Source organism: Dipodomys spectabilis, unplaced genomic scaffold (assembly GCF_019054845.1).
Source record: "Dipodomys spectabilis isolate Male_0828 unplaced genomic scaffold, ASM1905484v1 ptg000067l, whole genome shotgun sequence".
NCBI classification, from domain to species: domain Eukaryota; kingdom Metazoa; phylum Chordata; class Mammalia; order Rodentia; family Heteromyidae; genus Dipodomys; species Dipodomys spectabilis.
This window is the reverse complement of record NW_024870744.1, coordinates 2,335,119-2,348,081: the sequence shown is the minus strand read 5'-3', so window position 1 is coordinate 2,348,081 and position 12,963 is coordinate 2,335,119. Positions and strand designations below refer to the sequence as shown.

General features: G+C 53.1%; 1 protein-coding gene across 11 annotated transcripts in view; it reads right to left on the bottom strand.

Annotated features, from left to right (window-relative positions):
* Dnm1 (dynamin 1) overlaps positions 1 to 12,963 on the bottom strand; it is a 44,737-nt gene that overhangs the window by 15,772 nt on the left and 16,002 nt on the right. For 6 of the 11 annotated variants that reach the window (XM_042681207.1, XM_042681209.1, XM_042681208.1 and 3 more), the window contains exons 4-14: positions 12,674 to 12,877; positions 11,500 to 11,598; positions 11,256 to 11,416; positions 10,870 to 11,012; positions 10,623 to 10,758; positions 10,400 to 10,467; positions 9,118 to 9,256; positions 2,264 to 2,350; positions 1,593 to 1,663; positions 1,357 to 1,408; positions 1,131 to 1,142 (exon numbers count right to left, since the gene is read on the bottom strand). In XM_042681207.1, coding sequence (XP_042537141.1) covers positions 1,131 to 1,142; positions 1,357 to 1,408; positions 1,593 to 1,663; positions 2,264 to 2,350; positions 9,118 to 9,256; positions 10,400 to 10,467; positions 10,623 to 10,758; positions 10,870 to 11,012; positions 11,256 to 11,416; positions 11,500 to 11,598; positions 12,674 to 12,877 — 1,172 coding nt within the window. Of the gene's footprint in view, positions 1 to 1,130; positions 1,143 to 1,356; positions 1,409 to 1,592; positions 1,664 to 2,263; positions 2,351 to 7,438; positions 7,578 to 9,117; positions 9,257 to 10,399; positions 10,468 to 10,622; positions 10,759 to 10,869; positions 11,013 to 11,255; positions 11,417 to 11,499; positions 11,599 to 12,673; positions 12,878 to 12,963 lie in introns of all 11 variants that reach the window. The other 5 variants (XM_042681212.1, XM_042681211.1, XM_042681213.1 and 2 more) reach the window with 2 other exon arrangements.

Sequence of the window (12,963 nt, the reverse complement as noted above, 5' to 3'; positions counted from 1 at the left end):
CAATCCTGTTGAACGCCTACTTCATGCCAGGCATTGGATTTGAGGCTGAGGGTTTGGCTTCCCTGCCCCCCTTTTTTGGTGTCAGTACTGGGCCTTAAACTCTGGGCCTCACCTAATTACTCAACTTTTTTACTCTCAGGTAGTGCTCTACTACTCAAGCCATGCCTCAAGTTCAGATTTTTACTGGTGATTTGGAAATAGGAGTCTCAAGGATTTGTTCTGATGGTTGTGGGGCTTGAACTCAGGGTCTGGGTACTGTCCCTGAGCTTTTTTGCTCAAGGCTAGTGCTCTACCACTTTGAGCCACAGCTCCACTTCTGGTTTTCTGGTGGTTAGTTGGAGATAGTGTCACAGACTTTCTTGCCTGGACTGGCTTTGAACTGCAATCCTTAGATCTCAGCTTCCTGAGAAGTTAGGATTACAGGCGTGAACCACCAGTAGCCAAGTCACAAGGATTTGTCTACCTGGGTTGACTTTAAATCACAATTCTCAGATCTCAGCCTCCTGAGTCGCTAGGCTGTAGGCGTGAGCCACCATGCCTGGTGTGGTGAGGATTCAATGAGAAACAAGACAGGCTCAGCCCTCCCCTTCTTGTGAGGCCTCTGGAACCCATGAAAGAACTGTGAGGATTCTCGGGCACATGTGTTCTCCAGGCATGGGACAAGGGCTACTGGTGGGTGCTGTTTCTGCAGAAAGCAGGAAACCAGAAGGGGAATTTGCCTGCAGACTTTTCATTCTTCCTTTTATTCAACCTCTGGTGAAGATGGCTGTCAGATCGGTAGGAATGTGCTTCACTCACATCCACTCATCTAAACACCCATCCACCCATTTCCTCATCCACCCGTCCAGCCAACAGAAGTTTACAGAGCTCCTCCTTAGTGCCAGGGTCCCCACCCCCATGTGGTCTAGCTTTGCAGGTAGCTTGGCTCATGCACATTGATGGATGGGTTGATGGGAGAGTGCACGTGGGTAGGCCTTGCTCCGGCCTGTGAGCAGATATGGAACACTTATATGCTAGTATGTGCAAGCAGCTCAAACTGCCCCTGATGGACCCCCAATGCCAGTGTGCCCCTTCCCCCCACTCTCTGTGCAAGTCAGCTCCCCCCCCTCGCCCCCAGGCCTGGTACTCACCAGAATCTCATCCTGCAAAGAGGTAACCATAGCAACCACGAGAAGCATTTGGGGGGAGAGAGGAGAGAGGATTACTGAGGCAGAGTGGGAGGCTTGTGGCTGGCAGATGACAGGCTCCCTGGCCCCCTGGAGACCCTTCCCCTCGGGGGGAGGGGCGTTCTCAGAGCTCCATCTGGTCCATCTGGAACCCTCCATCCCTCGGGCTGGGGCACTAGGGCCCACTCACCTGGTTCCCTGAAGCCTTCTTCTTATTCATCTGATTGCTCCTCTGCTGAGCACTAATGAAAGAGTAGGGAGGAGTCTCAGATCTTTTCCTCTCAACATACCCAACTCCACTGCTGGGGCCCAGGACCCAGAGTGTTAAACTTGCAGATCTGGGCTCTGCATGCACACATGTGGGAGTGTACACACACACACACACACACGTCCACAGAATCACCCCCACTGTCCAAGAGCACTTACTTGGCAAAGCCTATGAAGTCCTCGTGGTTGGTATTCATGTATGCCAGCTCAATATCAATGAGGAGCATGACCTTGGGGGTTCACAGGTCAGACAGCAAGTGGAAAAAATAAAGCACCACAGAGTCAAACAATGTATAAACAGAGCTGGGAGAAAAATAATTGTACCATATATAGAAGGTTAGTATCCTCCTCAAGTAAAAAGAGGTCACTGGTGGCTCACGCCTGTAATCCTAGCTACTCAGGAAGCTGAGGTCTAAGGATCTCAGTTCAAAGCCAGCCTGGGCAGGAAAGCCCATGAACCTCTTATTTCCACTTAACTACCAAAAAGCTGGAAGTGGAGCTGTGGTTCAAGTGGTGGAGTTCTAGCCTTGAACAAAAAAAGCTCAGGCAAACTGCCCAGGCCCTGAGGTCAAGTCCTAGTGTTGGTGTGTGTGTGTGTGTGTGTGTGTGTGTGTGTGTGTGCGCGCGCACATGATAAAACCTAATTGCTTCCTGAAAAATAACTAAAGCACAAAAGGGCAGGAGTTCCTAGCTCCAGTGGTAGAGCACCTCAGCAAGTTCAAGACCTTGAGTTGAAACTCCAGTATTGAAAGAAAAAAAAAAGTCTAAAATGATCCATCTGAGGTGTATTTCCCCGTAATAAAAAACGAGAGTGGGGTGCGTGGGCTCACCTGGTCCTTGGTGCGCCCCTCGCGCTCGCGGATGTGCGTGGTGACGATGCGTTCCATCTCCTCCCGCAGGCGCGGGTACTGCTGCAGCTGGGGAAGGGAGGGGAGGCGCCGCGCACAGGGGAGCGTGAGCGGGGGCACCCCCGACCCGGTGCGGGGACCCGGGCGCAGGGTGGAGACAGGCTGGGATGGGAGAGCCCTGTGGCCCCCCGGGAAGCTGACGGCACCAAGCCACCCCCTCCCCAAGTGGCAATGCGAGGGTCTTCCTGGGTCCAGGCTCTCTTCGCTGGCCTGACCACACAACCTTGGAGGGGAAGGGGCAGCTGCCACGGGCACAGATAGCCCGAAAGCAGGCCTGGCCTGCTTCTACCTTGATGGCAGCCATCTGGGAGACTGGCCTGGGCAGATGGGGGCCTTAGGGAGAACTTAGGTCCCAAGGTTTTCCCTGACCCTCAGGGTCTCCCCTGCTTTCCTAAGGGAGGGGCAGCCAGCCAGGTGGGCCAGCCGGCAGGGGCCAGGGGTCTCTCCAGGAAGTACTGGGGTTGGGGGTGGGGGAGAGCAGGGCCCAGGGTGCCAGTTGGGCTGCAGTCAGGCTGGGCACGGGCTATGGGCCTTGTCAGAGCTAGTGGGTGCGGGAAGGGGCTGCAGGGACACAGCAACGGTCATGCAGGAGCACAGGCACAGGCATGCTAGGGCAAAGGAGGACATGCCAAAGTGGGGGTGCAGCAGCATGAGCAGAACCCCGCGGGGGCCTGGCTGGGCCCTGGGCCCTCTTCACACAGCCCACCCGGTTCTGCTTTCCCTTGCATGCTTCTGCCTCACCCCCACCATCTCCAGCCTAATCTGCCCAGATCTTTATTGGCCAGTCTTGCTCCCCTGGGGCAAGGGCTCAGCAGCACCCATGTGCCCCCTAGTTACCCCAATCCTTCCCCCCCTGCCTGGGAACCCTGCCCTAAGCTCAGCCAGACTCTGGATGAAGCCTAGGTGAGTTGCTCTACTGCAAGCATCTGTTAGATGCCCCCTCTTCCAGGAAGCCTGCACAGATGAACCACTGAGAGCAGAGTTAGGGGCCTCCCTGGACCACCCCCAGCCTCCTTATTCAAGTAGGTAGCAACTGTCCCAAAGGCAGGGGTGGGGCGACAAGGATGGGGCCAGACACCACTGATGCGCCAAGAGGGCATGTTGAAAGAATGAGGGAATGAATGAAGGATGGATGTTTTTACCGGTTGGGCAGCCACAGAGGTCCTCTGCCCTCTGGCTTGTGACTAGCTCTTCCTCAGGGAGGGAAACTCACTTAACTTGTGATTGTGAAGCCCATCCACAGGGAAGTCCATTCTGCTGTCTGCCCTCTTCAAGATAGGACAGTTTTGTCCCCCTTGTCCTTCCTCTTTGTGCTGGTACTGGGGCTTGAGCTCAGGGCCTTGCATTCTTACTTGGCTTTTTTTCCCCGCCCACAGCTGCCACTCTACCACTTGAGCCACAGTTCCACTACTGGCTTTTTGCTTATTTATTGGAAATAAGAGTCTCACAACCTTCCTTCCTGAGCTGGCTTCAAACTGTGATCCTCAGATCTCAGTCTCCCGAGCTCCTAGGATTACAGGCACGAGTCACTGGCACCTGTTTTCTTGTGCTAGGTCAGGCTCCTCAGGTGTGAAAACAGCTAGAGTTGTACACCGGAGTCACAGGTGGCAAATCTCAGGTCAAGATGGAGACTAGGGAGCTGGAGGGGGGCGGGGCAATAAGCAGCAGCGAGAGGATGATGGGAAAGAAAGTGGCACCCTGGATGCTAGCCCTGAAAAGGCTGGTGGGAAAGTTATCCACATCCCACCATCCTGTGCGTACACTACGGGGGTGGCCAAGGCAGCTGAGGCTGGGGAGGCAGCCCAAGACCAGGGGCTTAGCAATGCTGGCTGGAGGGGTGTAGTGAGGATCAGGGAGGGACTCCTGTTCTTGCAGCCTCCGAGTCTGGGCAGTGATCCAGGACTACGTCACAGCCACCAAGTCTTTGGGGATGGTCCCAGGGCTCCTTCCCAAGGCAGGGTTGGGGGGATGCTGACAAGGATGGTAGAGGGACCAATTTGCCAAAGAGCAGGACCCAACTCCCCCTCTAGCCGCCTGGCCCCCTACATTTCTCAAGTTTTCCACTTGTCATACGTGACAGGGTGGCCTCAGCCCCTTTGAGTTCTGTTCCTTTTGAGCATCTTTTTCCATTCTGGCTGCCTCTGAGCATTTCCAGGACTTTTAGCCAGGTTTTAAAATAAAACTTTTCTCTCTTGGTTCTTTACTTAAGTGGGCAGTCAGCCTACAGCCCACTGGCCTAGTGGTCAGGGACACAGCTCCTAGAGCCATAACGTTCTTAAGTTCAAAGCCAGCCCCTGCTCGCCAACTCTTCCTTAGAAAAATTCTGAAAAGCTTGGGTAGAGGGGCACATGTCTGTAATCCCAGCACTTAGGAGACGGAGGCAGGATAATCATGAGTTTAAGGTCAGCCTGGGCTACATAGTGAGACCTTATTAAAAAAAAGAAAGAAACAAGTAAACAGCAGCTGACTTCTCTGAGCCTGTGTCTCTGTGTGCCAGATGGGGTAGTAATGGCACTTTCCCTCTTAGGATTGTGGTACCTAACATTAAACTATAAATTTCACCCAGAGATGGAAAAAAAAATCTAAAACAAAACACTAATCCCAGCAGGGCTAGGAGTAATAAGTTTGTTGTTTATCAAAGCCTCTGGCAGGATTGGCTCAATAAGCTTAGAAAATGGAAAATGTGGGGAAGAAAAAAAGACAAAGAGTTTCGCCCTCATTAAAAAAAAAATCATTACTGTCCATTTAAAAAGCCAAAAATATCATCTTCCTCTTTTGAGCCAAAGTTTTTTTTTTAAGAGTACTTTTTTCTGTTTTGTTTTTGTGCTAATATTGGGGCTTGAACTCAGGGTCTCAGGCTCTTCCTTAGCCTTTTTACTCAAGGCTGACACTCTACCCCTTGAGCCAAAGCGCTACTTCCTGGTTTTTGCTGGTTATCTGGAGATGAGTTTCACTGATTTTTCTGTACCAGCTGGCTTTGAACTTTTGAGATTTCAGTCTCCTCAGTACCTAAAATTATAGATCTGATCCACCAGCACCCAGAAGTTTTCTTGACCAATTTTTCTATTCATGATAAATCATACAAGTGTAAAAGACTTAATCATGACTAAAATGTGTGAGGTAGAAAGGGAACAATTCCTCTGTTCTTGGTCCTTTGTCAAAATAATCAAAATAACGGGTAGCAATTTGGTTGTCTGTGACACTGGAATTTTATCATTTCCCCCCCAAATACCATTCACAATCTTTTCTGAAACCTGCTTTTTTTCCACCCTTCAGAGTTCATTAGGGAGGAACATGTAGAAACAATATGGCTTGCCCTTTGTCTTCCACTGTCTGTATAAAACTTTGTTGTCCATCCTTGTGATGTGTCCCAGGAGTAGGAATTGAACTCAAAACCTTGTGCCTTTTTTCCATTTTGATATTATTTTATATGATCAGAGACACAGAGGCAATGCGCCTTTGTGTTCTTCCCCTAAGAGTATCCTCTTGTGGTCTGTGTGCGATTGCCTAGAGTGAGTCTTGTGCTCTTGTTTGGTTTTCTTGCTCACAGCTGGTGTTCTGCTGGTGCTAGGTCTTCACCCCAGCTGAGCTTTATGTTGGTTAATTGGAAATGGCATCTTGCAGACTGCCTGGCTATCTTTGCCCCTCAATCTTCAAATCTCAGTCTTCTGAGTAGCTAGGGTTACAGGTATGAGCCACTTGCACCTGGCTGACTATCAATTATTGATCAAGCCAAAAGAGGAGGAGAAGAAGAAAAGGAAGAGCTGGAGCATCCTGAATGTTGACAGAGTACTGATTACACGGATCATGCCATGTTTCTTCAGTGGAACGCAATCCAGCAATCAAGTCATGGGACCAGCCAGGCGCTGGTGGCTCATGCCTGTCACCCTAGCTACTTGGGAGGCTGAGATTGGGAAGATTACTGTTTGGGGCCACTGGGGGCAGAAAAGATCTGCAGGCCCCTTCTCAGCAAAGAGCTTGATGAGATGGCGCGTGCCTAGTCTGCCCAGGTATTTGAGGAGCCCAGCAGGTGGACTTGTGTCTAGGTACATGCTTGGGCAGGAAGCAAGACTAATGCAAAAATAACCAGCAGAAGACAGGGCTGGAGCTAGGGTTGCAGAGTAAGAAGTGCCTGTGTAGCAAGCACAAGTGCCAGAGTTCAAAACCCAATAACTCTCTCTCTCTCTCTCTCTCTCTCTCACACACACACACACACACACACACACACTAGAACTGGGGTGGCACTTATTGGAAACCAGAAGCTAAGGCAGATGTGTGCTCCAGCACACAGCACAGGGGGCTTTATCAGGCTCAGGTGGGGATGACTCAGATGAATTCTGGAAAAGCTCTTACAGACAATGATGACAAAGGAGTCTCTTGCACATCCCTGGAAGAACTGCTTTTGAACAGCCTGGCTAAAAATCCTCAAAATGGCCAAAAGTGGACAAATAGGAAAAAGGCATCTAAAAGGTCACAGACATCTCAAAAGAGGCTGACCCTACCTAACACAGATGGACTGCTGCAGGGGAAGTAACGCAGTGTGCTTCTAGGCAAATTGGTTTTGAGGGATTGCATGGCTCCACTACCCCTGCAGACCTTGATCCCAGATGCCTTCCTTCCTAACTGTGAACCCTACTGTGCTTTTTCCTTTCTGAGACTCTGTTTGCCCATCTGTAAAATGGGTACAAGTGCTACCCACTTCTTAGAGTCATGGAAAGGATCAAGCCAGCCTAGTGAGCAAGCAGAGGCCACTTATGGTACACAGCAGCTGCTCAATAAACAGCTGCCACCTCCTGCCACACTGTCATTGGCTGTCATTCTTATGGATGGAAAGAGGCCACTGAGGAAGCTTGGGCCAAAGCCAAGTTGTGTGGCAGAGACGGAAGCCTGGAGGGGTCATGAAGGTGCAGGAAGACCCTGGGTGAGGAGCTGGCAGGAAACACTAGGCCAGGGATCACTGGCCTGTGAGGGTGCCTGGGTCCCTGTGGGGAGCCAAGGAGCCACCACGTGTGCTCAGCAGGTGGTTTCTGCCCACGGGAGGCTGTGGCCTCCAGGAAGGGCCAGCCGGGCCCAGCCCCGCCCAGGCGGCTGGCATACCTTTTCGCTACACTTTCTGATGGTGGACGTGAGCTCACTGACCACCATATCCACACACTTGATACTGGGCTCTTTGAGCTTCTGCACCTGCTTTTTCACTGTGGCTTCAAAAGCGAGGTCAGGTGTGAAGAGGCCCGTCCTGCACCCGGGGAGGAGGTGGGATTAGAAGGAGAGGAGTGAAGAAAGCCACGCGATGGGCTGGGGCTGGGGCTCGGGGGAATGGGGTGGGGGGAGAGGAAGAGGATGGTATAGGTATGGGGGAAGAAAGAGAGAGAGAGACACCAACACAGAAAGAGAGAGAACAGAAGACAATGTGAGCGTGGGACCAGCCCCCCAACATCTCCCAGGGTTGCACCTTCCAGGTGCTGCCCAGCACCCCCAGGGCTCTGTGGACGTGGTTGGCGGGGAGAGTGTCAGGGACCAAGCCCCTGCTCTGTAGAGATCCCTGTTGAGTCAGGTCCTCCACCCCAGGCTGCCCCCCAGCCCCTCCCCACGCACCTGCACACATTCTGTAGCTACACTAAGGCTGTTCATTCTTTCCTGGGGCCATTTCTGTCTACAGCCCTGCATGGTTCTCCTCACAAGCCTATCCATGCATGCTGTTCATGGTGTTCTAATGCCCCTGCCTTTGCTTCATCCTGACTCCAAACCCCAGCACCGCACCCTCCCGCTGCCAGCTTCTCTGCATCTGGCTGCCCAGGCTGTTTGCATTGACTGCAGAGCAGACCAGGCCGCCTGAAGCTGCCCCGTTACAGCCTGACTCCCACTCTGTAGCTTCAGGCCCTGCTCTACTCCTGACCCTCCCTTTCTCCCCCGGGGTATCCCTTGCTTCTCTGCCAGATGGGTCTGGGGGACTCAGCTCCAAAAGACAGAAAGAGAGAGAGAGAGAGAGGAGGAAAATCAGAAAGAGTAGAAGTCGTGATTGAGTGGGGCCAGGGCAGCAGTGGGGAGAGGACAGGAAGGAGGGAGGCTGGGGGGCAGAATCAATGAGCACTGAACTTGGGAATCTGAAAGCCCCAGCTTCCAGTCAGCTTCCTCTGAGCTAGTATGACCTTGGGCAAGTCACGTGTTCCTCTGAGCCTCAGTTTTTTCTGCTGTGAAATGGGCACCATTCTCCCTGCCCAGCCCTCCCAGGGTGGTTTTGTGTGGCCTGAATGATGTAGCCCGTGGGAGCGAGCTCTGTCCCTGGAAAGCTGGATGGAGGGAGCGGAGACTGAGTGAGGATCCTGAGTGGGAGTGGAGTGAGGATGGGCAGGATGAAGGGACTCATGGAAGCTGCTAGCCCTCTGGCTTCCCAGTCTCCCTGTCAGCCCCCAGAAGGCCCTCTACCTCCCTGATTTCCACACCAATATGTCCCCAAGACTCCCCTCAAGGCCCCTGTGATGACCCCAGCTCTGTGGGCACAAAGGGGGCCCAAGATCCCTTCAAGCCGCCTTCTCTCTCAGCTCTGGGGGGTGCTTGATCTCTCTTTCAGTGTCCAATCCCTCTAGGGCTGGAGGCCAGATGGGTGAGGTCCCTGAGGTGGTCCCCCTTCCCTGGTCTGTGGTCACAGCTGCCTCCCCTACCCCGCTGAGGCCTGGGCATGCTACCGAGGAGGTGGGGGGAGGTGTGGGGAAGGAATGCCTGGCAGCAGTGCAGGGCGAGGGCAGAGGTGGGCGCTGGCCCAGGCTGCTAGTTACCTTCTTGGTGCACTGTCTAACGGTGCTGATTAGCTCCGAGATAACCATGTCCACACACTTGAGACACGGTTCTCGGATCTTCTTCACCTGCTTTTTCACAATGGTCTCAAAAGCCATGTCTGGGGTAAACAGCCCCGTTCTGAACGCCCGGAGCGGGAGAAGGGCACAGTGTCACAGGCCAGGGTCTGTCAGGAGTACCAGGCCAGAGCCTCTCTCCCAACCCCTGATCTATGCACTGGGGAGCCTCCCATTCCCCTCTTTGGGCCTCCATGTTCCCATCTGTGAAATGGGTTGGGGGAAATGCTAGTGAAGTGTTCTCTGGAGGAAGGTGAGGGCTGCTTCTGTCTGTTGTAGACAGTCTGCTTTCTCTTAAGGGTTCCTACAAAAGCTGCTGTGTCCTGAAAGGGTTTAGAAATTGCCAAACTGGGTCATCCTTAAGAGCCTTTCCAAGAATAGGGCTTTTCATTTTAAGACTAGGAGACAGGTTTTCCTGTCTTGGCTGAGGAAGCTATCCATATGTAAATTCCATGCCAAATCTAGGCACAGAGCCTGTTTGAGTTCAGTCTTCTTCACTGCCTGGCACATAGTAGGTGTTTTAAATGTTTCTGATGAACAGAGCTTTGGAATAAGCACTGAGTGACTCTGGGCCCTTGAAGGGGTTCTAAGCTTTTAAGCAACAACCTATCCCTGCAATCCTTCCTTCCCCACCGGCCTTGGGGTAGCCCAGGAGGGTAGAACGGGCCAGTGGGAGGGACTGAGAAGCCATGCCCATCTTAGAGGGATGGCAGGAGCAGAACTGGGGACTCTGGCCGCTGTAGAGCAGGCCAGCAGGATGCAGGCAGCGGGTAGCCCACCTTCCCACCTACCTCCCCTGGCTAGAGTCTGTTGAGCTGGGGACCAGCAAGTTGGAATGGGGCCTGGGGGCCTCTTTTTTTGTGTGTGTGGGCCATGGGACTTGAACTCTGGGCCTGGACACTGTCCCTGAGCTCTTCAGCTCAAGGCAAGTGCTCTACCACTTGAGCCACAGCGCCACTTCTGGTTTTCTGGTGGTTTATTAGAGATAAGAGGCTCATGGACTTTCCTGCTCCGGCTGGCTTTGAACCACGATCCTCAGATCTCAGCCTCTTGAGTAGCTAGGATTACAGGTGTGAGCCACCGGCGCCCGGCTGCTGAGGGCCTCGAGTCCTTCCTGAGAGGGACCCCCTACATTCCTCTCTGTGCCTCAGTGCTAAACCCCCTAATCTCTGGGTTCATCCCTCCTCCCTGGGGTCCCAGTACATGCCTAATGCCATGGATATTCTTGATAGCATAGCTGATCTCCCTTCGGAGTTCCTTCTCATCAAACTCCATCTGTGGAGGAGAACAGAGAGAAAGCTGCTCAAGGTCTATCCCCTGCTACGTTACAGGTCAGACAGGGCCCGTTCCATTTTGAGGGAAACCTGAGTGGACGGTGAGGGACGGGGGACGCGATCCTCAGCTTCCTGCCCTAGGTCTGCCAGCCATACCTTGACCAGTTCAAAGGGGAAGCGCTCATGGAAAATCCGGTTAATGCGCGCTCCTCCTGACAGCTCGTAGGTATCAATCTGGTCTCCAGAGCCCTCGATGCGCTTCTCAAAATCCACAGCAAACTGCTGGACCATCCTGTGGAAGAGTAGTGTGGCCTGAGGGAGTGGGACTTCATGAACCCTAGGATGAGTAGTGGGGTGCTGGGGCAGCTCAGTGGTGGGGAGCCGGGGCTGGGGGAAGCCTCACTGTAGCAGGGCCTTGGTCTTGCGTGCTGGATCATCAGGACGGAAGTTCTTGTATTCCTCCACTTCCTTCTCAATGGACAGCAGCTGGCTTTGCAGCTTGTTCCGCAGCCCCGGCAGTGTGTCCCGGATGTGGTTGGTCAGTTGCTGGGGGTTGGGAGGAGGAAGAAAGGGTTAAGACTATGGTCACAAATCCAGATGCCCACAGGCCCAGGCAGAAAGTGGGATGCTCACGGGCCATGTGGGCACAGTGAGGTACAGATCTGTGGAAAGAGGGCAGCTGCTTTGCTTTTCTGGAGACCCTATCAATATCACCATCAATATACACTTTAATTCATCTGTCCTCAGGCTGCTGGTAACCTCAAGCCTCACCCTGACCTGATCCCCTACCTGGTTGAGGACCTTCTGCAGATAGGGTGTGCCCATGCGGTCAGCCAGGTGGCGGTAGGATGGGTGGGAAAGGAAGAACTTGCGTTCCGCTGCCAAGGCAGCCGTAATGTCCTTTTTGCCATCTATGTCCTTCTGGCTTCGGTTCACTACCCCAATGTAGCCTGTGGATGGGAGTCAAGGTCTTAGACAACCAGTCCTCAAGGGAGGTAGACGAGGCCATGGCAGAAGAGCGGTCTGCTTTTACCTCTGCGCAAGGGAAGCAGCTTGTTCTCTAGCACATCCCGGGCATCTGTGCCTTCGTCCATCAGATCCAGCTTGGTGATGACCCCAATGGTGCGCTGACCTGGGGAAGGGGGCAAAGCAGGAGGGCTGTCCACCCTCACGCTGAAGACCCACGTATTCCTGTGCCTAGCCATCCTGTTTCACTTACCTGTGCCCATCATCCACTCACCCTCTCCTGGCCTTGCTCCTCTCTTTCATCCTTCTGGGTGCCCCCAAATGATTAGTTTTTGTGCCAGGAGCTTGAATGCAGGGCCTCTTGCTCTCCCTTGGCTTTTCCTGCTCAAGGCTGGCGTTCTACCACTTGAGTTGTGGCTCAAGTGCCACAATTAAGAGTAAGTGTCACACAGACTTTTCTGTAAGGGCTGGCTTCAAACCTCTTTCCTCAGATCTCAGCCCCCTGAGTAGCTAGGATTACAAGTGTGACTCACCAGACCAGGCTCCTGAATGATTGTTGTTTTTTATTCTCTTAACTGTATTTTTTTTTTTTTTTTTTGTCTTTTCTTTTTTGGTACTGGGGATGGAACCCAGGATGATGCATTTGCTAGACAAGCACTTTGCCACGGAGTTACATCCCAGCCCTCCAAAATGATTCTTTTTTTTTTCCAGTCGTGGGGCGTGAACTCTGGGCCTGGGCGCTGTCCCTCAGCTCTTCAGCTCAAGGCTAGCGCTCTACCACTTGAGCCACAGCGCCACTTCCGGCTTTTTTCTTTTTGCTTATGTGGTGCTGAGGAATCGAACCCAGGGCCTCTTGCATGCAAGGCAAGCGCTCTACCACTGAGCCACCTTCCCAGCCCATTAATTTTTTTTTTTTTTTGGGTCCGGTCATGGGGCCTGAACTCTGGGCTTGGGCGCTGTCCCTCAGCTCTTCAGCTCAAGGCTAGTGCTCTACCACTTGAGCCACAGCACCACTTCCGGCTTTTTTCTTTTTGCTTATGTGGTGCTGGGGAATCGAACCCAGGGCCTCATGCATGCAAGGCAAGCGCTCTACCACTGAGCCACCTTCCCAGCCCTCCAAAATGATTCTTAAGGGCATAAATTTGACTCTATCACTATCTGACCCAGACCCTACAGGTGCACTCCCCCCCCCCCCCAAACTAAGAATAGACCGCCGAAGGGCCATATGCATCGGAACCTACCCTGGGGGTCCACCTCCTTAGCGATCTTGAGAGCATCGGAGTTGGCCAGGTCAGAGTTGGCAGGGGACACTGCCAGGATGAGGCAGTTCTCCTTAGTGACAAACTGCATAAGCATGTCGCGAATCTGGAACTCGATGTCAGGGGGTTGGTCTCCCACTGGGACCTTGGTCATTCCAGGCAGGTCCACTAGGGTCAGATTCAGCACTGGTCAGAGAAAGAGCACACACAGGCTTAGGACGGAGGACATGGGAGTGAAGGACCGGATCAGGCTGAAAGAAAAGTCGCTTGGG